This window comes from Glycine soja, chromosome 14 (assembly GCF_004193775.1).
Source record: "Glycine soja cultivar W05 chromosome 14, ASM419377v2, whole genome shotgun sequence".
Classification (NCBI taxonomy): Eukaryota; Viridiplantae; Streptophyta; class Magnoliopsida; order Fabales; family Fabaceae; genus Glycine; species Glycine soja.
Window position 1 is genome coordinate 1,191,431 of NC_041015.1, and position 27,501 is coordinate 1,218,931.

Sequence of the window (27,501 nt, forward strand, 5' to 3'; positions counted from 1 at the left end):
AAACCATATCTGAAACATGAGTCACACAATGTAACGCGTAGGTGGCGCGAGCCCGTGGGCTAAAAAAGCCCACGTGGCATTATTTATAACGGTTGGGTTGTTGTGAAGTGTGAAATGAACGAGCTTGGTCAGTTAGTTACCGTACCATGGAAGCAGCAGCAGCATCTTCTTCTTTGTCTCTGCTTTCGTTAGCGAGTGTGAAAACTAGGAGCAAAGTCGCACAGAACTGTCACGTGACTCAACAAAGACAACGTTGTAATCATGTTTGTGTTAAGAATGCAAGAAGAACAAGGGTGACTGCTGTGCCTGTGAATGTTGATGATGTAACCACAGTACTTGACCCTGCTCCAGTGGAAGTCACATGGCAAATTGTGGTTGGAGCTATAGGTACCTTAAGTCACACAGCACAACCTTTGATATTTTACTTTACTTGTGATGCTTGTTTTTATAGGACAAAGAAAACTTTGGATGCAGTTTATTAGGTGCTTTTTGGTATTGTTATTCTTAAATCAAATTAGAGATTTTTTTTATCAATAATCTGCTTAATAAAGATTTGCATTAAACATGTTATCGAGATGAAACTTCAATTCTGATTAGAGAGCGGCACCAAAAGACTGCAGTTATGTTTTGTGCTTATCTTTATGGAAAGAGAATGGTGCTCAGAAATTGGGTTTTGATTTTGTGTGTTTGAATTTTGCAGCTGGGGTTACCCCTTTTGTGGTGGCAGGGATTGAATTTAGCAAAAGAATTGTAAGTCACTCTTTTGGTTGAGCTGCTAACTCATAAGTTATGAAGCCCCTGTGTTTCATGTCTTCATTGTTGGATAATGTTCCAGATAGCTCAAAAAAGATGCGAGGTGTGTGGAGGGTCAGGGCTTGTTCTTAGGGAAAAGGAAAAGGACTATCTCCGTTGCCCAGAATGTGGTATGATTGCATTCACTTCTTCTCATATCATGTACTCTATTTAACCAATTAAGTATGCAGCTGGGAGAATGTTGTTGTATGTCTCAGAAATATTCCTGATTTATGGGGTTTTTATGTCTCAGTAATTGAAATCAAATTCAGTATCTTGAATGTGTGTAGTTATAAATTATTTGGATGTACATTGAACACCTAGGAATTGCTTGCAGAAATCCATGCATTCCCAAGCTAATTTGAATATCTATTGTCAACCTGAGAATATTTTGATGTTGAAAAGGAGATACTTTTCATAGATTCTCTTCCTTTTGGTTCACAGTTTCTTTCATTTTGGTTATGAGGAGCTATGACAAGTGTATGACGGCAAATTCTAGCGTTTCTTTGGTAATTCCACTCCAGCAGTGTAATTGAAGTACCATTAGTTGGTCTCACTCATGTAACTTCTGTTTCAAACCCTTAATTATTTTGAAAGTTTCAAGAGAAAGGAATAACTAGATTTCACAACCATAATATCAATTTAGAAATTTTGTAAATTATGATCATAAGTATGAGCTGTACCAACATTACTTCTCATTGCTTTGTTGTTTCCCTATTTTTCTTGTCATTTATGTTTTGTTGATCTACTTTTAACTAAGTTATTTGTGTCAAATTGATTACCTTACAGTCCTTCGTATGCTGTATATCGCAGGTGGGTTTCTTCCTTGGCAATCCTGGAAAAGATTCTTCTCCGGTTAATTTCTACAGCATTGTACAAAAAACCATACTTCAACAAATGACAACTTTATTTTAGCAGAGATTCTCTGTTTGTGATAACATTCTCTATCATACACAAATGTAAACAACATAGTAAAGCCATTTGCAATGATTACCAACTAAAAAATTTATAAGAAACATTGTAATTCCTTTTTTGAGAGAAATGGTATTTGCTACCTTATTGATATACTCACCCAGGAAAAAATTTGGTGCATCAATGATGAAAAATAAGAATGAGGACTTCCTTCTGTAATAAGATCAAGCTGTTGCACATATATCAGATGGCTGATTTCATAACAACGTAGTTTGTTACCAATATTAGACTATTATTTTTTGTGCTATTGGAGGCATTTTAAAGGTGAAGTCTCGATATTTGGACTATTTTTTTGAAGTGGTAGAAGCTTGGTTTTCTAGCTGTTTTTTCATTATAGGTTGTTCCTTTGTCTAGGATTCTAATTGAATTGGCTCCAATTTTCAGTAATCTTCACATGGATAGGATGTAATCAGACTGGCTTACACAGTAAATGCATTAAATTGATAGAGCAAGGATTTAATGCCAATAGTAGTGAATTTAGCTAGGGGTTGGATTCCTCATTTCTCTATTTTAAGACTATTAATCCATTATAAAGTTGAGGTGAAAAGAAGAAATTTAATCCATTCATATGAGGATTATATACTAGTTAAATCAATAAAGTTTTGTGTGCTTTCTCTTTAGTAACTAGAATTTGTTGTCAAGGGTAGCCTAGGTATCTCTTCTTCTGATGAATGATGGGTATGAATTTGCTTTGGCCTTGGTATCGGATGGTCTGACCTGATATAACCAAACTATCTGAGAGCCTCAGTATATGATATATCTAACCGGGGACTCACAACTGGCTTCAGATGACAGTCTCTATATTTTCCCTTTCACTGAATGTCTAATTTTTGCCAGAGTTTCAGTGATTTTGGAAATGAATGGGAAGCATGAGCAAGCCATTATTGCATTTTCTGTTGCATACATTGTAGACTTAATATATTTTATAAGAACTTTTAATGCAACTACGCGATTAATAAAATTTAAAATGTGTGAGAAGTTACTATATGTGTTACTACTTATTGCTATCTTACAAGTTTGAGAAGAGGTGTTTATTTGACCTTATCCTTTATTCCAAATAATGTATATTCTTAACACCAATCATGCCCAAATTCTCCAAGTTTTACTGTCTATTTCAAGCTACTGATAGTTGTTGAAGGAATCCAGAATTGAAAAACAGATGCCACTTGTAAAGTCTCTCAAGGGCATTTTATCATTTGAGGTTGATTCGTTTATTCCACTTACAATATACCTCGTATTAAGGTGGTCAACATCTGTTTTCTTCAGTATTTGTTCTGGTAAAAGAGTCAAGCGCTCTAAAGGACATTGGCACTAGAAAATCCTTTATATCAATATCAATACCAACGCCATATATAAGAAGATTCTTTTCAAATTAGGCAGCCCTGATTCTTCTTCATCTTCTTCTCTATAACTATGTCATTACTGATGTCACATACTCGTAATTGTTACATGACGCTTGGCTACCTAAAGTAGTCTACACAATCTGTAACAAAATCTTCCAACCTTATCCTTCGTATATTGTCCCTACTTTTAGGTGTATTGTCTTACATAATTGATAATTATCTTAGGACTTTGTCATATTGACTTTGAAGAGTACATCATCTTGCAGTAAGGTAAGACTTTAGTGGCACACAAAAAATTGCGACGTTGATAAATTTATATTATGGTGATTTTTTTTTATTTTGAAATAATATATTTTTTTCTCTCTAATTATAAGACATAGTTAATAAATTTTTATTTTTTATTATAAGACTTTATTTCATCTTCGTTATGTATTATTTATTTTTAATTAAAATATTTTAAATTGTCTCTTTCCATTTTGAGAAGATTAATAGATTTCTAATAAAGTTAAAGATAAATTTTTAAAAATATTATAATTATAAACAAATTTAATGTTAATAACTAAATTAACTATTTTTTTTAATAACCATAAATTAGGCAATTATTTCTCATGGCTTGGTGCTTGAATTGGTACACAGCCACAATTTTGGACTTCTAATTTTCTATTTATTAAATTGCATTTGATAGTATTGATGGACTTCAACTACAAAATTTTGCTACTTTATTGCGTTCCTTTCCAGCTTTCTAAAGGGGTGATGTCATGAAACGGATCCTTTGCTTTGCAACCAACTCTCTCTCTAGCTCAAACTCCATCAAATCACAGTCGAATATTACATCTAATGCTGCACATTAATTGATCCCAATTCTTCCTAGTTAATGGAAATTGGTCAATTTTTTTTGGGATATTGGTCAATACTGACAAATTTTAAATGCAATGTATGGTTGTACTAGATAGTAGTAATTTGACTCGGGAAAGTTGATTAGAGAGGATTCAAATTTGTAACGTGACATTTTAACAAGTTTGTTGAGTATTTAAAACATTTCTATTACTAGTAATTGCTTCTAATTAGTTTTTTCTTTAAAAAAAACATTTGCTTCTAATTATTTTTAAAAAATATTAGATGATTTGTAATTTTAATATAACAATAATTCTGAAAATAACTGAGTTCTAAACGAATACATCGAGCTTCTTCTTCCTTTTTTGTAAGAAAAAGAAGAAGAAAAATAGTAGCCTCCACAAATTTATGACGTATGGCTGACAAGAAATTCATGTCATCCTATATTACGATTTATGACATGAACAAGCAGGGTGTGCAGCATGTTGGTGTTGAATTGAAACAAACAGAAAAGAACAAAGTGAAACCTGTTTAGTTCAAATTCCAACTCAACTTCCAGAATTGGATAGCATCTAAAGAAATTGGTTTTTCAACACTCGAAAGGAACAATACAAACAAAGCAGAACGTACTTTAAGAAGATAAAGATAAATTTATGCATGTCGGTGTGATTGCTCGTGAAAGTGGTTGAAGCCAAACGCGTCATGTTGGTGTTTAATTAAGAACTGCTCTTATTGTTGCAATTATAATGACCCATAACTGCATTGTATAAAAAATGGGGAGAAGAAAGATTATTGATGCTATTAATTTATAACATCAAGCAACTGAATCACTTGACTGATAGTTATTTCAACTTAACCAATTTAGATTTGAGACTTAGAAAAAACTTTATCATCTATAATTATTCTATTTGAATAGAATTATCTTGATATGAAAGATAAATATGATCTAACACAAAAATAATACTAATTAATGCATAATTTTCATCCCTAAAAATGACGAAAACCGTGGGGGCAATGCTATCAACCACCATACCATTACCGACAAACTCCCTTTATTGTCTTTTCTTTTTCAATTACACGCGCCAAAACAAGAGACGTCAACAAACGAGCAAACTAAATAGAAATCTTCATGTCGATGGGAAAAAATCACTTTTCTTCCTAAAATTAAGATTAAAATGTAAGAAACCGCTATGTAAATTTCTGGAAAATGGTTTAAAATACTCATTTTAACTCATCAAAGTATGCATATATTGACTAATTTTTCTTCTCCTTCACACGTGAGTCTATTTTACAGATACGATTTGTTAAGTTTAAAAAGTTAAGTTATTGACAGTTAAATCACGTTTTTTATCAGATGACGTATAACTGAGATCGTTGCTTGCATCTAAGAACCTCTAATTAATGTTTACGTGTCATGCACGTGCGTCTGTATTCGGAACAGTGGAATCCAAATAAACCAGAGGTTTCAGACTTGCTATATGCATTAATTAATGTTTATCAGTTTTTATTGACGAATAATCTGTCAAAAAATATTAATCATTTTTAAGGAAGTCTCTTTTCTTAATCATTATTTCTTTACTGGTAAGGCTTGATTCTCAAACTCAAGACTTTGTTGAAAGAATTTAAATCTAATTTTGTTCTAACCAATTACATATTTTAAAAAATATAAGTATTTAACATTATTAATATTATTTTCGTCATTTTAGTAAAACATTTAAATTTTATTTGGTAACCGACAATTTTAAGATGCGTCAAAAATATTCTTTATCTTTTATGTTAAAAGAGCATGTAAAAACCTATGTTTTGAAAAAAATGAAGAAATAAAATAGAATGCTTAACTGCTTAAGAGGTGATTAACAGAAATAACAGGAAGTTAACTTTATAAGATGACAACGAGTAAAGGACAAATTTGGGAGGTAAACATGATTGAATCTGCTTTGTGGTTTCAAAGTAATTTTGTGGGGGGGAACAAGACTTATTCATTGCTTAAGTAAGCGTTCCTATAAAATATAGTACTCAACAGCCTTGTATTTGGTCTTTACCACCAACCTTGAATAATAAAACCACAAAAACAAAAGCCCACATGCATGCCAATTCCTCGTTGCTTTTACCTGCAAAAGTGCTAAGTCCTTGCATCAGTTCTCTATTGTTTTGGCTTCAAAGTTCAGATCATGCTTTCCTTTTCATTTAAGGTGAGAGTCTCTGAAAATATTGTGCTGATCTTGTTTTCTACTTTTCTTGTTTTGTATGAGGATGTTGTGGGAGGAAAGTGGTTTTACTTTTTTACCATATAGATTATAAAAGTGTTTGTGCTGCTCATGTTGAAGTTGAAGGAGATGCTGCATCTTGTTTTATTTATCAGAGAAGAAAAATAAGTTACTTTTATGGAAGTTATTTAGCTTGTAAAAATGGGTTGTTGATTAACTTTTAACAATGGTATGTTTAACGGGGAGCAATTACTTCCAAGTTTGATCCCTTTCTGGTTTATAGTAATGATTTTTCACTTTTTTGTCTTGCTTTTCAGTTTAGGTTTTGTTGAATCAACAGGGTGTTTGATCAGAATTTATGTGTCTCAAGTGTGTTTGAACTTTGAATGAATTTTGTATTTGAATGCTTATTTTTTATTTTTAGTTTATAATTGGAAGTCCCTATTCACCTTTCTATTTAATCCAGTTGAAGTTTAGAGCATGTTTAAGGAATTGAAAATCATGAATAGCATGTGGGAGGCATTTCTGAAAGATCCCTTTTTATGAACAAATAAAGGGACCAAAAAAACAAAAAAAGGGGGGGGGGGGGGGGGGGCGTCTCCCTCTAAGTAGCAGCAAGTGCTCCAAAATTCATTATTTTAGTTATATTTATCAAGTCAATCTCCATTTCTTGATTGCATCAAATTTGAAAGCACAAACAAAAACAATAACATGTGGTAAGTGAAAAGCTAAAGAAGAGACTGATTATAAAAAGATTCAAATAAAATGATAAAATTGAAGTTTTGTTCAGATGTTAAGAACTGTATTCTGTTCATGTGGATTATGAAAAACAGACTGTCCCTTTGGCGTGCTGCTAGTTGGAATAGCATATAATAAATCTGGAAAATATAATATGTTGTATACAAGTTTGTTTTTCTAGTTTTAAGATGCCTTCTTATGCCTTCAGTAAATAATCCAGCTCTGTTCATATTGGTTTCTAGCCTTTATTTGAGTAATATATTCCATATTCCTTAACTCCTGACTTCAAAGAATACCAATTCTAGACAATAGCCTCAACACTACCTGCTTCTTATTCCATCAGGACTGAGACTGCCTTTTTGTTTTATATGGTTATAGCTTCTGTTATTTTGCTATCTATGTTTGTTTCTTAAACTGTTGTGTTAACCTTTGTGCAGAATATCTTAGATTTTGAGAACACTGCTCATGTCCAGCTGGAATTGGAGTAAAATGTGGACAACGATCACGGACCTTAAATAGAAGTACCTGTTGTTTGTTGTTCAAAAAAAGAGAGAAATCAGAAAATTCAGGAGTGTTTATACCAGACAAACATTTTGGTGTTATTTGCATATATTCAAAGCACCAGTTACTTTTCAAATGCAAATGTCTCAGAAACATAAAATGTCCTATGACTCTAGCAGGTTCAGCATTGAGCCTGCGCAAAATCTGGGGTCATGTTGCTTCCTGCAAAGTGGGAACCTAGACTACTACTCATCCTCTGATAATGGTAGCCATGCAACCTACCCTTCTGTTTGTATTTTCGAACAATATTGCACCCTGGAATCTTCTACAAACAACAATTTCCCTTCCCTAAACTCTCCATCTACTGTCAGTTTCTCACCTAACAATAGCCCAGTCTCAAAGCTGCAGTCAAAACCAAATGTGTTGAGTTCACAGAATTCGCTTGAAATTGTTAATGAATCGCTAGAAAACAAATCTTTCTTGACACTTAACGATGATGAGCTGAGGCACAAGATAAGAGAGCTTGAAAGTGCTATGTTGGGACATGATACAGATATTCTGGATACTTATGATACCATAATTCCAGAAGAATCTGATTCATTTTTGAAAGAGGCAGAAAGGTGGAAGAGAATGATGGAAATGATATCTAGAGGGGATTTAAAAGAGATGCTTTGTACATGTGCAAAAGCAGTGGCAGGAAATGATATGGAGACAACTGAATGGTTGATGTCAGAGTTGCGTAAAATGGTCTCCGTCTCCGGCAATCCAATCCAACGATTGGGAGCATACATGTTGGAGGCTCTTGTTGCAAGGCTTGCCTCTTCAGGAAGCACAATCTACAAAGTCTTGAAATGTAAAGAGCCTACTGGTAGTGAACTCCTTTCACACATGCATCTACTTTATGAAATCTGTCCATATCTCAAATTTGGTTACATGTCAGCAAATGGAGCTATTGCTGAAGTCATGAAGGAGGAAAGTGAAGTCCACATTATTGATTTTCAGATTAACCAGGGAATTCAGTGGGTAAGCCTAATCCAAGCTGTTGCTGGCAGACCTGGAGCACCCCCCAAGATTAGAATAACAGGTTTTGATGACTCCACTTCAGCTTATGCCAGGGAAGGAGGCCTTGAAATTGTTGGAGCAAGGTTATCAAGGCTTGCACAATCATATAATGTACCCTTTGAGTTCCATGCTATACGAGCTGCTCCCACTGAGGTTGAACTCAAAGATCTTGCACTTCAACCTGGTGAAGCTATTGCTGTGAACTTTGCCATGATGTTGCACCATGTTCCAGATGAATGTGTGGATAGTCGAAACCATCGTGACCGGTTGGTGAGATTGGCAAAGTGCTTGTCTCCTAAGATTGTGACACTTGTTGAGCAAGAATCACATACCAACAACCTCCCATTCTTCCCCCGTTTCGTTGAGACAATGAACTACTACTTGGCTATTTTTGAATCAATTGATGTTGCTCTGCCGAGGGAGCACAAAGAAAGGATTAATGTGGAGCAGCATTGTTTGGCTCGAGAAGTCGTCAACTTAATAGCATGTGAAGGGGCAGAAAGAGTGGAACGCCATGAGCTTCTGAAGAAGTGGAGATCACGTTTCACTATGGCCGGATTCACACCATATCCATTGAACTCCTTTGTTACTTGTTCAATAAAAAATCTTCAGCAAAGCTACCAAGGACATTACACTCTAGAAGAGAGAGATGGGGCTCTATGTCTTGGTTGGATGAATCAAGTTCTTATTACCTCTTGTGCTTGGAGGTGATGATTCAATGACAACTGGTTCATTTTTGTTATTTCAGACTTTTAGTTAGTTTATGTATCATCCTAATCTTCTTTCGCGGAACTCATAGTCAAGTTACTCTATAATTTGTTAAAAAAACTCACTTGATTTATGTTAATAATGCCAGTACCAGCAAGCTCGATCTCATCAAAGTAGAAAAAAGAAAAATGGCAAGCAGCACTATGTATTCTATATTTTGCCATGACACGCCTCACAAAGATAAAAGAATAATGACAATTTACACCTACAAAACATGTTAGCTGAAAATTATTACAAAACAAGGAAGAATAGAACTGGGATTTTTTACTACAAATTTTTGTAAGGTAAACTGCATTTCTCCCAACCCAGTTGAGTGAGACCCTTCATATTCACCATCAACTTCATTTACTGCAGTTCCAGCAATTATCCTGCAAATTATTGCAGCTTTTTTCACATTATGTACTCTGGCAGTGGCAGTTGTTCTGTTTCTCGACTCTTTGTCACTTGTATTCAAGTGAATCTCGGCATATCGTGTGTTGAAATTAAACTGAATTATTTGACAAAGATAACAAGATGGATCTTTACACAGATCATGAACTTTCTTAGCAGATTTTCCTTGAAAACATCTCATTGTAGTACCATAGAACTGCAACAGTTCGTTCCCATCAACTGCGCTCCTTGGATTCCTTGGATTTTGCTCAGAGGCCACCTTCTTGACATATTCTCTATACTTCTCAAACCTTTCAAGGACTTCTTCTGAGTAACTCACCCTGAGGACTGTTCTGACCTTCTTCACTGGCTTTGATTTGTTAAACCAAGCTTTTTGAAATATCATCTCCACAATTTTTCTTGATGGGTCTCCAACACTCAGCTCTGCCATAATTTTATAATGACGTTAACAAGTTAGTAGAACAAAACGTATAGATAGTGAAAGAAAGGATAAAGGAAGTAAGACAGTATAAACCAATTGCTCTAGCTAGTTTCTTCTTATAAGCCCGTTACATTACAAGGACTTCTGAAAAATCATAATTCTTACATTTCAACCTTTATCATGAAACACCGAGTTACACTGAGTTTTGAAGACAAAAGCATGATATGTTCATACAAATAGGAGCAGCATGCAACTTAGTAACTTACCATGAAGCCTTCCCAGTGTGTTGCTTGGTCTTGAAACCACTAGGCTAGTTGGAGTTTCCATTAGAGGTCTATTATATCCATTCATTTTCTCCTTTTCTGCAACATAGCCACTTCCTTTGCCGCATTTTGTTTGCTGCTTGATTACATCGTTGAGCTTGTTTCCACATTTGACATTATCCTTCAAGGAGACCCACATGGCATGCATCTCTTTTTTCGCTCCTCTTCCTCCCTGTGTGGATTGAAATATATGAGCACAAAAGGAATGGCTTCTTGTGAACGAGTTTGTTGTCTCAGTAACATGCACAAAATTGAGGGACAAAAAACAAAGAGTACATTTTTGTTCACTAAACTCATTTTCAATTTTATACATATAGGAAAAAAAATTAGTTTATTTATTAAAGGTATAATTGTTTTTATTTCTTGCTGTCTATTGACCAAATTGAAATTTATGTATATGGATAAAAGATTATATTTTGTTTTTATGTATAATTATTTTCAATTTAGTTTTTATATTTTACAATGACCATTTGTTAATTTTACTGCATTGTAACGGCAACAAAGAAAATAACATTAAAAGAAATTAAAACCTCTTTTGGTACAAGTTTTGAATTAAAATACATGTAGCATTAGGATATATATTTCAACCTTTTCTTTTTCGTTCTGTCGTTACGGGACACAGATGATGGATCTGTTTTAAAAATGAGTGAGAAACGTCTACTCTGGAATGCTTGAGAAAGGCAAGACTACAGTGGACTCTCCTTAGTCATTTATTGTTCTTTTGTCAGTTTTAGGCCAGCAATTCTTTGATTTTTAGTTACAATGTCCATATCATATGCCTAGCTAATCAAATTTTGCAAAAGCAAGATTAACTTCACCAGTTCAATCATGAAATATGTACCTTACAATATCAATTTTCTCTTTATTTCTCTTCACCGCAGTATTTATCTTGCATTTTTCTTCTATTCCTACCTCTATCTGTAGTGTAAAAAAATTACAAACTACTCGTACAAATATAATTTCTCTTTTCATTTATGAAAAAGAAAAAGCGATATGCTCAAGTCTAAAGACAAAATACAATATCAGCTGTTTGCATATTGGTTCTGAAAAGTCGCTTCACATATTAAAGACACAATCATACAGAAACATGGTTGTGGCTTTTTTCTTTGGTATAAAGAGTCATGTCACTAACATTGCCTTTTCCATTTATATGATAAATAATAAAGGAAACAAGAGATCAAACTTCCTTTTATCTCTAATTTGGTGTTTATTTCTTTAAAAACAAGAACCATTCCCGTTAGCATAAAAAAATCATAATGCTGTGAAGGGTTCTAGCTAGATGGTGATGATATGGTAAGGATACAGAATTGCGCTCATGGTAAGAATCAGCCGATAATCCATATATCTTGATTCCATAAATAAGACACAACGTGGCTGCATGATTCTTCAGTCCTGGTTAAGCTAAGACAAATATATGAATTTAAGAAAGTTGTACTTTACTTGCACTGCAATTAAAGACCAACGTGAACATGTCAGAATTGTTCAAAGATAAAGCCAAGAGAATCCAATCGTCATAAAGGATTTACTCTATCAATATTCCAAGTATGGCAGTATGTAAATCCCAATGCCGATTGACTAATACAAGAAATTCATCCTATATCTAAGCAAATGTCGTGCCAAAATGCAAGATGTATATCTATTGCAAAAATAGTGTTAAATTCATTTTGCTCTTCCACCAAGCTAGCACGTTCAGTTCTAACATAATTATTCAATTGGCTTCATCACCTTTCATTTGTGTTTCTCTTTCTAGAAAAATTCTTGAATGCAGTCCAAAGTCCAAATACTACTACTACGCTAAACTAATCACACCTTGAGAAGTGGCAATGAAATATGACAGTGGCTAAATTAATGTTAATGCAATGTACTAGGAACAGGCAAAGAAAAAAAGAAAAAGAAAAAAATCTCCATTTTTTTCCTTCTATTCAGTTTTCTAGAAACAACAAGCACAGCACATTTGCCAATGCTGCGGTCCCCCTCCCAAAATTACAGGGTGAAAGGGACCGTGTCCTTTTGTTTGCTGAAACCAAGGGATTGAGTTGTTAAAGTCTGTGAGGATAAGGTATATGTACGTATAAGTGTATAACATCCACCGAGTTTTTCGTATGTGAATAAAATCTTATGACTATTTATCTCTCTTCACATCCCTGCCAATCATATTATTAAAAAAAAAAAACTCATGTTAGGCCATCAAATCTTCTCATTAAGCACGGCATCTTGTTAAGACAATCATTGATCACAAGTCTTAACAAACATCGGATACTTATTTAAACATGTGCTTGTTTCTGTGTAGGGTGAAGATGGTTAAAAAAGTGTTTAGAATAAAAGAAGACAACTGATAATCAGTGCTCTAAGAACATTAATTAAGAAACTTAAAAAAAATATTTTTATTAAGAGACAAAAAATTATGTTATTCATGATTTTTTATGCTCTTTTATGATTTATATAATAAATATTTTTTCTTTTTAATTTCTTAACTAATATCCTAAGAATCCTAGTTAGCAACATCCACAAAAGAAATGTTATGTTGATGAAATGTAAGGACCATGAGGTTAAATCTTATGTGAGACCTATTTAGTTAAATAAATAATGATGGTAAAATTTCATTTAAAATGTGTAAAAAGTAAAAAATGAGGCGTTTAGGATGAAAATGGCCTTAGAGAGTCCAATCTACACAAAATAGTGAGAATATCCAACACGTACAAATTCATGGTATCATTTAGTGCACGGTGCACTTCAATTTTCACCATGTCAAAACAGGTCATCAATCACGGGTTATGTACGACTTGTAACCAGTGCAGTGGGGACTAAGGTTTTGTGGAGGTTATCAGCTTCATATTTATACAGAAGAATTTGGATATAATTATAATTTATAATTATACAATTACAAACGGCAATTAGATTTAAAAGTCAAGATGGAGCTGCTACCAACTCTACTAAACAGCAACTATGGAATAGTGATATAAACATAAAAGAACTTATCTGCATTTTCTTACAGAAAATGAGATGTTACACCTTTGAAGCTATACCCGCCAAAAATAAGAAAAAAGAAAGCAAATTGTTACTCATAGTTTTTTATTTAATATCTGTGGTGTAATCAACTTCATGGACCCATTAGTATTCTTCCCATGCTCTGTGGGCATGGATATGAGGAACGGTTTAAAGATGGACCATCACTCCTATTGTCTCTAGAACCAAAGGGATTTGAGCTGTTATGTAGAACACCAAAGTATACTGGAGCTGAGGTAGTATGAACAAACTTGAAGTTGGAACTGCTAGTATGAGTTTGTGTGTCCCCAAACTCTGAATGCAGCATTTTCCCTTGCCCATTTGACCTATGTTCAGCAGCTGAGCTAATTCCCATTCCAAGGTCAAGGCTAATGGTATCACTTTCTTCTAACTTAGTTCTTGTCTGTCCACCTGCTGCAGCTGCTGGTACTGCCATGTCATGGCTGCTATTCCTTGCAGCTGGTACATCATGATTGTGTTTACCCTCATATGTGGTTATCACTGCTTTTGGATCATGAGATGCCCTCTCCACATGTTTTCTGACAGGGCAACCAGCATTTGTGCATTTGTAATAGCTCCTGCATAAGAAGCATGGTAGGATATAAGATTAACAAAAAATATGTAGTTGAGTAGCATATTTTAGCACTGCAGCGAGTTACTATCATAAGCATGGATCATTAACATGAAACAAGCCTCATTCATCAAGGTCTAAGCACACATTTGATTTTAATTCCATGCTTTCAAGCATTTCCAGAAGTAGCGACACACTAATATAACTGGAATCATGAGAAGTAACCTTTTGAGTCTGTAATAATGGCATCCACAGTAATGATTGTCACCATGAAATAGAAAGCGTTAGTACATACATTTCCCAGGATAACTATAACAACAAAACTAACTCAGGTGAATATACCCCTATTTATAACTAATTGTCCACAAGTGCCCAATGACATTATAAAATGACATCAATAAGCAGGCTTAGTTGTAACATTGGGATCGGCTACACTAGTCATTCATGAAAACCAGCAGGATGGTAATCCTACTTTCCTACCATCTTTATATCTTAGTATAAAGATTGCAATGATGCCTGAATATCTTCTTGCCCTTCCTCTTCGCCCCACCCTAAGTTTTCTTATAACTTCGTATTGGCTTGCAAAATTAATATTCACTCCTTTCCTTTGGGAGCAACATCTATTCCACAATACTTTCCTATATCTAATAATCTACTGTCACTTTAATTTGCCACTGTTTCTTTGCAAATTTTTAGAAATCATGCTTTTAGTTTCCAACTTGTATCTTAATTACTATGTATTTAATCACTCTAGTTCCTTTTTAAGATCCTCCATCCCCACCAGTTCTCATCAGCCTTCACCCATATGTCCATCTCAGTATCCCTTACCAAAACAAATCAATAAAGTTATTCCTTGTATTTCTTAATTAAACCCACAAAAGTTGGTGTTTACCAAAAATTCCCTCCATTCTTCTGCAAATATATATATCCTTCATGTCTGTATATCTGAATATACTCTAATGTAAGATACAGACTGTTTTTTACGGACCATGTTGGCTACAAAGCAGCAACAGGGGTCTCAAAGCCTCAGACTATACTAAAACCCATGATAATAAAAGAAACAGATTGCAAAGCAAAATGGTTGAGAAGTGAATATATAGGCTTCAATAAACTATTATATCGAGTTGATTCCTCACTTTAACTGTTGTCTAGACAGCAAGTACAACAGAAAAAACTTGACATTTGACAATATTAATAAAAAAGTTCATTTGACAAAGCACATACATTAAATTAGAATTTATAAGTTAATTTCTATTACTAGTTTCATCAACATGAGGACATACCTTGGGTTAGGATTGCCTCTCACAACCTTTTGGCCATACTTACGCCAGCGGTACCCATCATCCAATATGTCAACCTCACTCAAAGTTTGTACGACAACCCGTGGTTCCCGGATAGGCTTAACTACTGGAGTGATGTCAACATTTCCAAGTTCCATTTTTCTGCTAAAAAAAAAAAAAAGAAACTCAGCAGCAGCAAGTGAGCACACATGCTGGAGAAAATCCAGAGCTTCAACCAAATTGTCATACCTTCGCTTTGAGAAGGGATCGTCATTATCAACCTCTTCATTAGTCCTATTTGACACAAACCCGGCAACACCCTCTAAACCATCATCATTTGTTGCAACAGGTGATGACTCTGGAGTACTGTTGGGCTCAGCAGCATGAGACACCTGACCATACATAGCAGTTGCTTTGTCTACAATTCAAGAATTAGAAGCAAAAGAAAGCCAGTTTATTTTGTTTGCAATAAGTAATAATAAAATGGAAGCTAAGATAGATGGCTGGTATTACCATCTCGGCCAGCCATAGAAGCCTTATCAGATCTCTCTCCTTGAATAGACAAAACAGTACCGGTAGAGTATCGGCAGCTTGGTTGAGGTTTAGGATGATCATGTGTTCCCTTGTAAACTATCTCAGTGATTTGACCATCATGAGAGCGCTCAAAAAGTTTTTTCACTTCACAGTTGGGATGTGTACATTTGTAATAACTGCGAGGAAATTCACTTCCTTTAACAAGCTTTTGCCCGTATTTTCGCCAATTGTATCCATCATCAGATGTTTTCTCAGCTGCAACTGAAAGTCCACTGCCTCTAACCTCAACATGTGATGCTTGAAGCCCAGTAGCTGTGTTGCCTTTGTGGTTAATGTCATCCAAGTCAACATCAACAGGAGCACTAGCACTAGAACTAACCTTTTGTACAGGTGATGATAGGCTTAATTCATTAGAAGGAACTGCTATCTCACTTTCCACTAATGGTGAGGAAGCAAATGATTGAGTTTTTCCTGGACCTTCTACTTGAGTAGATTGTTTACTTACATGGTTGTTGAAGTCTGCAGGAACCTTAAAACGAGTGAATAGCATTGGATAAGTGCTAGGCAATTAGTAATATTCAAAACAATATTAATCAGAACATGAAACATGACAACGCGATTTGTTTCCATTTAACACTTTAATCCCCCAAAAAAAATCTATTTAAAGGATTATAAATTATAAAACTACTTAAATGAAACATGACTTTTGGGTCTAATGCGACAAAATGGTGAGTAACAACAATCTTTACAGCTTTCAAATCTGATTAATTATTCCATCTTGTTTACTTAGTATCCAGATTTAAACCAAGTAAAGTCACGGGAGAAAGGGAAACAAAATCCAAGCCCCTTCATCCATGTGATTTGAAAGTAACATTAATCAAGTGTTGCCAACATCGATTTTAATTACCATATTAGATCTGCTGAGTGGTTTGAACTCAAAGAAACTTGATTTTCTGTCATCAACAGTATTGGTATCGAAGCAGGCAGTGGTTACTGGAAATGCAGCAGAGGCCATAGAACCATGCATTGTTTGTTGGAGCTTACGGAGGGACCCTGTAGTTGGTGAAGCCTCCACCTGCAATGCATGGCACAAATAATATTTAAACTATAATGTTCTTTGAGCAACGGTTGTTGAGTCAAATGAATAATAATAAATTAAAATGCACAAAAAGATACTGGAAAAAAAATATTCTCAAAAAAACAATAAAAAGAGAGGGGGGGAAACCAAAACAAGCAAGTTCCTGAATACCTGCAAACCCTAAAGGCCTCAAACAGCAATCAATCAACCTATGATATCAGTAATAACAGCGGAAAGAGAGCATATATATATATATATAATCTTATGAATAAGCCAACTAATTGAACAGTTTTATCAGTCAGTGATGCAAGCAGCCCATTATAATTGAGCCTAAGCAAAGTTCTCCATTTTCTCCTGCTGATGATATTGCATGTTGTTTATTTGGAGTCAGTTTGACAAAGATAGCATTGTACATTATAATATGCAAAAGTTAGTTATACAAACAATCAATCATAACAAAGAAAAGACACTCCCACATGAATGTAGCACAGAATTCTACTCAAATTAGGACCATCCAGACGATTAACGTCTAGAAACAAGTCCTTTCACAAAATCTAGACCCACAATCTTTCTGGCATTCCCTATACTATTCTCACAGCACACATAACTAAAATCAATCCACTAATCGTTGGCAATGCATTGATTCGTTTGTTCCACATATATAAATAGTAAAGGAAAAGAAGAAGACGACTTTTCATTGTGCTCTGCTGCACCGTTGAAACAAAAACAAACAAAAGGGCAAGCACCAACAAAAAAGAAGATTCATTATGTGAAAAAACAACACTGACACTAAAATAAATAAAAGGAGGATATCGAGCGATCCTAAGCTAAAGTTGTATTCCACTAAACAGAACACTGTATTTATTTGAGCATAAAGCAGCCAATACATAATCCTATAAGAGCAAAAGCATCAGAACCTAACGGACCCATACACAAAAATGTACTAGTAAGTGAAGGATCAAAATCAAACAAGTGAAGAGCCAACTCTAAAGAAACAATTTGCCACGAGACTAAACCAGCATATAAGAATTTCGAATTTCACAAAACAAAAAACAGCATCTTCAGCTCATTGCTCATCAGCATTCAAATCAAGTCATTTTAAGTCATCAAATTATTCCACAAAAAAAAAAAGATTTGACACCAACCCAGATAAGCCCTATTGAGTAGCTGAGAAACCCCAAGAAAATCGTAGTGAAAAGAACAAAACTTTGATAGGCCACTCACAATAAGTGACCTTCACTTACATGGGTCAGATTAAAAAAAAAGCAAAAAAAAACAACCTTTGACCAAAATGAACTCAAAAGCAACAACATTCCCCCAATGAATTCACTCAAGCATTTACCTTTCCTTCTTCTAATCCATTTCCTCTCAGAAAACACAAACCCCTTTGAAAAATGAAAATTCTCCCTCATAACACAAGCCATTTTATTTTCATTTTTCACCGAAACCAAAAGACTTCAAATGAGCACATTCACACACTCACCTTCATGTTGGAAAGAAGAACCGGGGATTCCAGAAACGACGTCGGACTGAGCCCCGGAGGAATCGTGATGCACGGCGACCTCGAGATCGGAAGCTTCGCCGGTGACATCAGCTTGTACCTCGCCATCGAATTCTGACCCGACCCGCTTCGATTCGGATCCTCGGATGCCCCAGTATTTTGGAGCACCGAACTGGAGCGGGGTTCGCCGGAGTTGGTGGTGCCGTCCATTGTGGGCGGTGGCGTTGCGGAGAGTCAAAGGAGAAGTAGGGAAGGAAGGAAGGGCAAAAGGGTCATTTCAATGATGCATTTTGGTGTGTGTTGTGTCAGAGATGTTTGGGAGAGCAGAGCAGAGCATAGCAGGACTACTCAGTTGACTTGCAACATTGGATGGATCTCTTTCTTACACAACTCATTCATTCATCTATGACTCTCTTCTCTGTCATTTTAAACCCTTTCTGACCCTTTTTTTTTTTTTTTACTTACTCAAACCATAAAAAAAAAAAAAATCATGGAAGTAATAATTGAGTTTGAATTTGAGGAGTTTTCGTAGTTGGATAGGATTGATTTGGATTTTGAAAATAGTTTTGGTTGTATGTTGATAAGTGTATCATTAAATTTTAATCTTCAATTTGTTAATGAAAGAAATCATATGACACATAAATACAAATAAAAATATTATAAACATGAACTCTTATAAATAAATTATAAAATATCAATAAATTATTATTGAACTAATTTGTTTAACGAAAATTAATAAATAAATAAATTTGTCATATTTATTTTCACTTTTGAGAAATTAGAATTTAAATTTTAATCTTTCAAGACCAATCAGTGTTGCGGACAAAAATGATTATTTATAATCTTATTAAAAGTGAGTTTATCTAGATTTTAAAAAATAACTTTAAAATAAATGTTTCTTTAAAGAAGCAAGATAAAATTTATTTTTTAAAATAAGTAAAAAAATATTTTTTAAAACAAAAATGGTATGGACAAACACATTAAAAAAATATAAAAATTTGCTTATTTTATTAAAGTATTCATTCCCACAAAATAATTGTATACAAATTGATCCTAAGATTATAGTGGTATACTGGTTTGATTCATGTCTTGATAAAAAAATTATTATATTTTTAAATTTTGTTTTTATTTATTGTTTATTTTATATAATTTTTCAATATTTTTTTATCATTATATAATTTTTCAATATTATATTAATATGATAATATAAGATAGAAATTTTCTTTCTTTTAATAACTAATTTTTTTATCAAAAAATATTAAAGAATATTTTTTTTAACACACACCTTGTTATTAGTTGAATTTTATTAGAAATCATAATATTATAGGATTCTTAGTTTTTTATTTAATCAACTTTACTATTATGATTTTCAATAAATTTTTATTAATAAGATAATACAATTATATAATAGAAAATGTATTTGAGAGTTTATTTGTATCATTCCCCTTTTTTACTTCATTTAATATTTAGTTTCTTATAGTTATTATCTTAATTAAATATTTCATTAATTTATTTATTCAAAATATGATATAAAAAATCATATAATAAATATAATCAAATTATAAGGCGCACTCAGTAACACCAGATAAAATAGTAAGAAAGTCAGAATAAATAAAAAATGAAAGAAAAACAAAAGTAGAAGAAAAATGAAATACTAAAATCTAAAATCAATTAGTTTCAAAAGTTTAAAAAATCTGATAAGACGTTGGATTAGTTTGGATTTTTAAAAAATTGAAAACAAAACCAATCATAATTGATTTATCTTATATTTAAAATGAAAGGAACTAATTGATCAACAAATTCAAACTAATTTTATTAGTTTGGTTTGTACTGTTAGATTCTTCAACTCAGGATGATTTCATAATACCCATATTGAATTGTTTGTAGCTTAATACGCATGCATGCATCATTATTATTCAAAAATTATTATTAATATAAGTATAAATAAGATATGCATCAATAATGTAAAAAAAATTACATTATTTTTTCATTATCAATCAATTATAATTATGTAAATGTAAAAAGTTATCTTTTATAATAATCAACTTAAAAATTATATTAACAATAATTTCTTATTAAATTATAATATAAAACATTAAACATTAATTAATTATCATAAAAATTAATGCATATCACTAATTTGATGATAATATAAAAAAAATTAGTATATATTTTTTATTCTTTGTTTGGAAAAAAAATTAAGGCATGATCGGATGGGATGGAGAGAGAAAATAATCGATTGTGTGGATTTAACTTTTAGACTTTTTAAAGCTGATAGGTGGATGATTTTGTCAATGAATGATTCACTATTGGACAAAGATTTTGTAACAAAATGATTAATTTACTATTCGTTAAAAGAATTATTGTTTTTTATGTTTGATGTGTGTTTTGGCTAGGTAAGAGTTGAAAGTGAAAAGTGGTGTGCCAAGTACCAACTCTATGTTACTCTTCACCATACACGATCAATATGAGTGATTGGTGCAAAACTGCGGTTCACTTTCCACAAGTTGAAAGCCAAAGCCAAACCAGAATTAGTTCAGCAACGGGTTAGATTCAAATAATTTAATCTCATGAATAGGAGAGTCAGACTCAAGCAATGACCTCTGTGTGTAGTTTTGCCTATGTTATTTGAACTTTGATCAAATGATTCAATTCAAGGAATGTTCTGTGGGTAATTCCCATGAGGGTTATGTCATGTGTGTGACACAAAAAAAGTAGCAAGTGGATGTAGCAAAGAGAAATGGATTAATTAAACCATAATTAGTTCACAAAATCATGTTGTGTTTGAGGCTTTTGGACACTACTACGTTGTTTAGGGCATCTAAATGTGGTAATTGTTGACCTGACCAATTAGTTCCATTTGGGTTTGCTGATTCAAAAAAAAAAACATTTGGGTATTTTTCAGTCACAACAATAAATGAGAATGTTGCCAATTTTTCATGGATATGCTGTAAAGATCTAAGAAAGAATAAGTTAACATGTTGGCCTCACACTATTAAATATCTTCTTTACTAATCTCATACCGTTTTGTTAAAAGGGGTTAAAAAGAAGTTGAGGCTCAATTTTTGGTTTACTACTATAATGTATACAGTATAGTTTGTTTTCTTTTCTCCATTCAGGGTGTGTTCTACTTTTTACCTGTGTGGAGACAGATAAGAAAAGGAAGGGTGTACTTAGCCTATAATTAGGTGAAGAGATAGGAAAACAACGACAAATCTAAGCATTTAACTGTTTGAGATGCAGTTAAAGCAAAGGTCTCACTGGTTTTCTAATTCCTTACAAATTTTTTATTGAGTAATATCTTTCCTCCCAAATGACTTTTACTATATTAAATGTTAAAGCATGCCACATTCAATTCAATTACCAGAGCATGCTATCCAAAAATAAAATCACCTACCTTATCTATCTTTCTAAACATTTTTTTCTTATTTGCTGACAAAATTTCCCAGATAAAATTAAAGTATGAATCCCTTATTTATACCGTAGAAAATAGAACCAGTTAAGAGTTGTTAACTTCATAAGCATTCCTCTCACCATCTTACCGACCATCTATTTATCCAATAATATTTTGCCACTTTACAAACTTTGGAATGACCGAGTGCATTTGCTTTCTCGAATTTATTTAACGAATGAAATTTGAAAACTATCGCAAAAAATATAAATATATATATATATATATATATATATATATATATATATATATATATATATATATATAGTGTATAGAAAGAGAGATTTTATCACATTAAGAGTTCGTTAGGTATCTTCAGAATTTCATGTGAAAATCTTAGAGGTGAATTTTAGATAAAATAGTTTAAAGGATAAAGAAAACTCATTCTTAAGATTTTTATCAATGAGATACCAAATTAATTTTTAAATTTCAGAATGTGGAGAAGAAACTCTTACTTTTTTTTAAAAAAAAAGGAAAGGTACTCAATCATAAAAAGCCTGTTTGTTAAATACTTTTATTACTATGATCCCTTGAGTATTTGGATCTTAATAGTACGGAAAGAACTTTATTAGATGAGATAAAGCCTATTTCAATTATCTCTATATTTTAAAAAGGATTAATTTTCAACTATTAGTTAAAAATACTCTTAGTAACAGTATTTCTTACTGTATTCAGTCCATCGTCGTTGTTAATTTTTTTTAAAGAAGTCTATCATTGTTAATTAATGAAATGATATGATTCTGCTCTTGGTCTCTCTCTCTATATAAAGGAGCATTGAATAAAAATTTATTAATAAATTGCATATTTTATTGTTGATTCCCTTAAAATTTAATGTATGAAAAGTTCTTATTGATATCATTCAAAACCAAAGGTGAATAATAAAATATTGATGAATCATATATTAAAAATGACCAAAAACTGAATAGATACCCATCTTACGATTGAATCATTGCTTCTAGTTGTTTTGTCTTGTAATGACAAAAAAATTACCTCTATTTGTTTTGAATTTTCTTATCTTTTCGGCAATGAGAATAATAAAAACAAGAACGTGTAACGAGGTAGGAAAAAACTTCCTCACAAAAATAGAGGATTACTTAAATTCAAAATCCAGAGAAAATTCATTTCATGAAATAATAACGTTGAACAGCTAACACAACTTATACAGAAAACTATGCATTTGTAATTTTCTAGTATTCAACGCTTCCAATTTACTAAAACATGTTGTCTAAAAAAATTACTATAACATAAGTATGAATTAAGTTGATTTAATATTTCTGCATATATTCTATATGTAATTAAGTTTTCTTTGACAAATATTTAAATCAATCACATTCCACTTTTCAATATCTGTGCTCACTAATATTAAAATCTTGACTCCGCATAGTGTATTTCCTACTAATGTTAAATCTTGTAAAACAACTCATGTCCCATTGGTAAAAACCATAACACAGACTTCAATAATATATTCACTAATATTCTTTGTCAATTCCAACTTCTATGCTTAAAGCTAGTCGTCCAGGGTGAGTTACACCTTGTTAGGGATGCAAAGTCCATTTCTTCTGAATGAAATTCTCACTATTCACTAACCGAAAAAGAAGAAAGCTGGCCAGTCATCTACGGCCCATTTTCATGGAACACACTGAGAATACGTCTCAACCATCAGTGTAGTAAACATTTCCAGACATATAGAAAACGAGGTCTCTTACATGTTACATTACCAATTAGAGGAACAATCTATACAACACCAAATAATAATACAGACACATCTTTTCATAGGTAATAGATCACTTCATAGGTACAACAGTGTAAAAATCCTCTCGTACACTTACCCTTCTTTAGTGTTAACTATTCTACGGTAAAACTCAAGCTAATGCACATTCACAGAGCTGATGACGTCCAGGAAACTTAAAAGATCAAAATACTGTACAGAAACATGTATCACAAAATCACCTGGTGCTAAAATTGTTAAGAGAACCTCCCAAGTAGTGTGTACAAAACTCATTTTCTCAACCTAATATTATTCCACCAACATTATGTTGGTCCGAATGTAATTAAGTGTTTCTTTAAGTAAAATAGCTTGAAAATGAAAATAAACAAATTGGAAAGGAATATCTTTCAGTAAAGGTGATCAATTAAGTTTTCGATAGAGATTAATTATCAATAAAGTCGGTTGAGTAAATAAAAAAAATGTTAATCTTAATCTTGTTTTTTATCATTAGCTAATCTTAATCTCACCAGCCTCAATATGGTTATTTCATTATATTTTTTCTTTTTTGGAAAAAAAATAGAGGGGGAAACTGGTTGCTGAAATCCAGATTCAGGATAGGCCCACGCAGGGCACTAACAAATAACCCACCATAAGGAGACCTGGGATTCAAACTTAAACCACGTGTTTGTCATGGACTTAGTGAGATCAAGGGAGCCAACTCCCGTAGGCAAATTTCTTAATTTTCTATGATTGACAGTACTGAACTTTTTACCCACTTCATGATTTAAATGATGCAAAATCTATAGACTAAAAAATCTCAGACAGCCCAAAATTTTATTTTCCTACAACCAGTGTCACATACCTTGGATTAGCCCAAGGTCATGGGAACCCAACCATATTGTTTTGGGCTGCTTCTTAAAAAGAGACTCCAACTACTATAGACCAAAACATACATACCATGATTCAACCGAATATCACTACCATGATGACATTTAACATCAATTCATCCACGAAGGAAAGAAAAGAAACCAGAGATGAGAAACTGATCTGAATACCAGACTCAGTTGAAAGGTACTTTTCAACATGAGAACAAAGACAGTTCATACAGGGAAGTAACAAAATAACAAAACAAATATCTTGTATGTTTTCATCTGTGGGGATGATGCCTGGTCTCATGGATGAGAACAATCAATATAATTCTGCTAGGCTTTATGTTAAAGCTTACGGAATGGATGGATTGCCATACGTTTTTGGATAAAAATCCTTGAAACCAATCGATGAGAAAAGCGAGTTTCTATCTACAGTGAGAGGCAACCAAACAAAACTTAAAATCCAGAGACCAGATAGAGTTGTTGTTTGGGATGTCATAATACTAAATACTTTCCATCCCATTATTAAATTTTGATAAGGTTGACCCATAACTTCCTTTAAATATGATTTCTGTTTTTCTTTTACTATTATGAACTGGGACATGAAAGAAAAGAAATCAAGCACACATGAAACTGTAGTGTAGACACCTTTAATAAGTTATTCTCAAGCAAAACTGCACCTGAAACGAATATGGAAGTTTCTATTTGATAGGGTTTTACCTTTGAAACCCAATCTAAGCCTCAACACCAAGCAAAGAAAATAAAGGTAGGCAGGAATGAAGGGCAAGAACAGAAAAGTTTAATGAATACCGTGAATAACCTGAAAGGAATATTGTAGATGTAAAATCATTCAAGTAATTAAAAATTGTGAAACTAATCATTCCCTCACAATCCTTCATTGCTGAATCTATAGTTCCTTTCCTTTAATCATGGAGATCAACAAAGCAAGCTATGTTTTTAATAACTAAAAGTCAGAAGTGCAAAGTCATAGAGAAACTAATACCAAGCCACCAACCCAGGAGTTCAGTATTCAAAAGAAAACGAAATCTCAATCTACTGAGGATGAGATGTTTGGTAATAATGTTGCTGACCATTACCTCCATAAGCAGAGCCACTATCATAATAACAAGGAATTAAAACTTATAAAATATTTAAAAATAATAAAAGTTTGTATAATTAATATTAGGATAATTTAGAAAAGGCATATAAATTTTAAGAAAAATTATTGTTACCAACTAAATTAACTAATTCTTTCGAGTGAATTAGTTAATTAGGTCTCAGAAGATTTTAATATTAGATTAAGTATTAATTATTCTTTACGTCTCAGTATAAATTATTATTATTATTATTTACGTAGAGTTTTCACATTATTAAAAAAAAACTTTATTATTCCAAGAACATATATTTAAATATATAATTTTTTATTTATTATTATTTTATATTTTTAATATAAAATAGATCCTAATTTTCCGATAAAAATATTAAAAACACTTACAATCATCCCTTACCATGGTGACTGAACCACCACTTTTTCATTTGTTCTTTCTAGTGGAAGAAATACTTACTTAATTTGAGCTGAAATCCTTTCCTAAGCGTGATGTTATTTGATGTTGATCATAGTAAGCCTCAAAATCCTATTGGTATGCCTCATGAAAAATTAGACTTATTGAGCTTGTTTCATTCAAGTAAACAAATCCTATTACAGATATAGGATATTAGTATTACTAGGATTGACTATATAAGCTATATTTGTACTCATCTAATATTTTTTCTCATTTGAGTAAAATATACTTTTCTCTCTTTTCTCCCCTCTGACCCATATGAATTCTTTCTAACAAGCCCTCATCACTCCGATTGGGATAGAGGGGTCCTTGAGCTATTTTTTTAGCGAAGGGTGTTAATGAAAATCTTTAAGTAAAATAGTCTGTGAACTGATGTTCAGATGGAGTCCTTACAAACATACGTCTATTAGAATATGAGACAAAAAGGATCGGAGGGGATAAAATAAAAAATGAGAACATTTGAACTCAGTAAAAAATCATAAAAATTAAAAACGAAAGTTGATATAATTACAAGATAAAAAAATATTCAAACCTTTGGACAAAATCTAAGAAGATAGTGCTTTTTTTTCTCTAATTCAAAACTTACTTTTTTTTAATCACAGTACCAAACTCACAAATTCGACTTCAACCCAGCCCAATTAAGCAACGACCTGCAAAAACAATAGTAATAGTTTCTGAATTAAATATGTCTTCGAGCTTAGGGATGTTATTGGATTAACTTAAAAAAGATTTGGGTCCCATCTAATTCAATTTAATTAAGATTCAATCATAAATAAAATGAGTTATGAGTTTTATTTTTTATGTAATCCAATTCAATTCAACTCATACATATATTTTATTTATTTGCTATTATATAAATTAATTATTAAATATAAAATATATTAATTTTTAACTTATATAATTTATTAAATTAAACTGTCCATATTTTTTTAAGTTATTATTTTTATCTTTATCTTGATTTTATTTATATTAATATAATATTTTATTTCTATCTAAAATAAAAATATTGTATTAACATTTATTTAATCATTGTATACTTATAAAATTTTATCTGAAAATAAATTATTGTTCTAAAAAAATTTAATTTTTACAATCTGTATATATATGATCATAATGATTTGGATCGAGTCTGAAAAAAAATTATTCAAACTCATTGTAAAATTTTGATAGGATTAAATAATAAATGTAGTCAAATTGAATCCAACCCTATTGGTCAACACCCATAAAATAAAATAAGATTAGATACTTTGTTGGTTTTTAAAATAAAGAACAAAGGTGTTGTTGGTCTGTTCTTTTTATAAGTGAGAGAGAGGAATAGGTTGAATCAGGAAGGAACTTATCCTGCTAGTGCTGTCTGTCACTTAAGAAGCATCCCACAATAAAAACATTAAGAAGAACGAAAACGCGTTCACTTCAAACTTTTATTTAAAAATGAATATTATTAAATGGAAGGGTACAACGAAGACGCGTTCAATACCCATTCTATCTATTTGTGGTCCCATACTTTTCCTCACTCCAGTGCCTATTATTATTAACAATGGAGCCACCAAGTGGATTCATTTTCCACTTTCAATTTTACAATATTAACTA

At 32.5% G+C, this 27,501-nt stretch overlaps 4 protein-coding genes across 8 annotated transcripts; 2 read left to right on the plus strand and 2 right to left on the minus strand.

Moving 5' to 3' along the window:
• Nucleotides 1–99: 99 nt before the first annotated feature.
• Nucleotides 100–1,863, plus strand: LOC114385309. Of its 3 annotated transcripts, none has more exons than XM_028345328.1 (5): nt 100–387; nt 701–750; nt 836–923; nt 1,237–1,301; nt 1,606–1,863. In XM_028345328.1, the coding sequence occupies exons 1-5, from the start codon at nt 147–149 to the stop codon at nt 1,705–1,707; spliced, it is 546 nt and encodes a 181-aa protein (XP_028201129.1). In that variant the 5' UTR covers nt 100–146; the 3' UTR covers nt 1,708–1,863. The 3 variants fall into 3 exon arrangements, with proteins under 3 accessions (XP_028201129.1, XP_028201130.1, XP_028201131.1); XM_028345329.1 differs by having other exon boundaries at nt 1,237–1,353; nt 1,606–1,713; XM_028345330.1 differs by lacking the exon at nt 1,237–1,301 and having other exon boundaries at nt 101–387.
• A 4,091-nt stretch (nt 1,864–5,954) lies between these two features.
• On the plus strand, nt 5,955–9,290 carry LOC114384927 (scarecrow-like protein 21). Its single transcript, XM_028344770.1, has 2 exons — nt 5,955–6,133; nt 7,324–9,290. The coding sequence occupies exon 2, from the start codon at nt 7,523–7,525 to the stop codon at nt 9,158–9,160; it is 1,638 nt and encodes a 545-aa protein (XP_028200571.1). The 5' UTR covers nt 5,955–6,133; nt 7,324–7,522; the 3' UTR covers nt 9,161–9,290.
• Nucleotides 9,291–9,331: 41 nt separating this feature from the next.
• LOC114384928 lies at nt 9,332–10,687 on the minus strand. Its single transcript, XM_028344771.1, has 2 exons — nt 10,295–10,687; nt 9,332–10,030 (listed from the first exon to the last, which is right to left on the minus strand). Exons 1-2 carry the CDS (start codon nt 10,662–10,664, stop codon nt 9,435–9,437), a joined length of 966 nt encoding a protein of 321 aa, XP_028200572.1. The 5' UTR covers nt 10,665–10,687; the 3' UTR covers nt 9,332–9,434.
• Nucleotides 10,688–13,186: 2,499 nt separating this feature from the next.
• On the minus strand, nt 13,187–18,731 carry LOC114384942 (probable WRKY transcription factor 20). Of its 3 annotated transcripts, none has more exons than XM_028344787.1 (6): nt 18,304–18,731; nt 16,650–16,817; nt 15,722–16,271; nt 15,458–15,626; nt 15,212–15,370; nt 13,187–13,935 (listed from the first exon to the last, which is right to left on the minus strand). In XM_028344787.1, the coding sequence occupies exons 1-6, from the start codon at nt 18,529–18,531 to the stop codon at nt 13,452–13,454; spliced, it is 1,758 nt and encodes a 585-aa protein (XP_028200588.1). In that variant the 5' UTR covers nt 18,532–18,731; the 3' UTR covers nt 13,187–13,451. The 3 variants fall into 3 exon arrangements, with proteins under 3 accessions (XP_028200588.1, XP_028200587.1, XP_028200589.1); XM_028344786.1 differs by having other exon boundaries at nt 15,212–15,373; XM_028344788.1 differs by lacking the exon at nt 18,304–18,731 and adding an exon at nt 16,992–17,443 and having other exon boundaries at nt 15,212–15,373.
• Nucleotides 18,732–27,501: the final 8,770 nt, after the last annotated feature.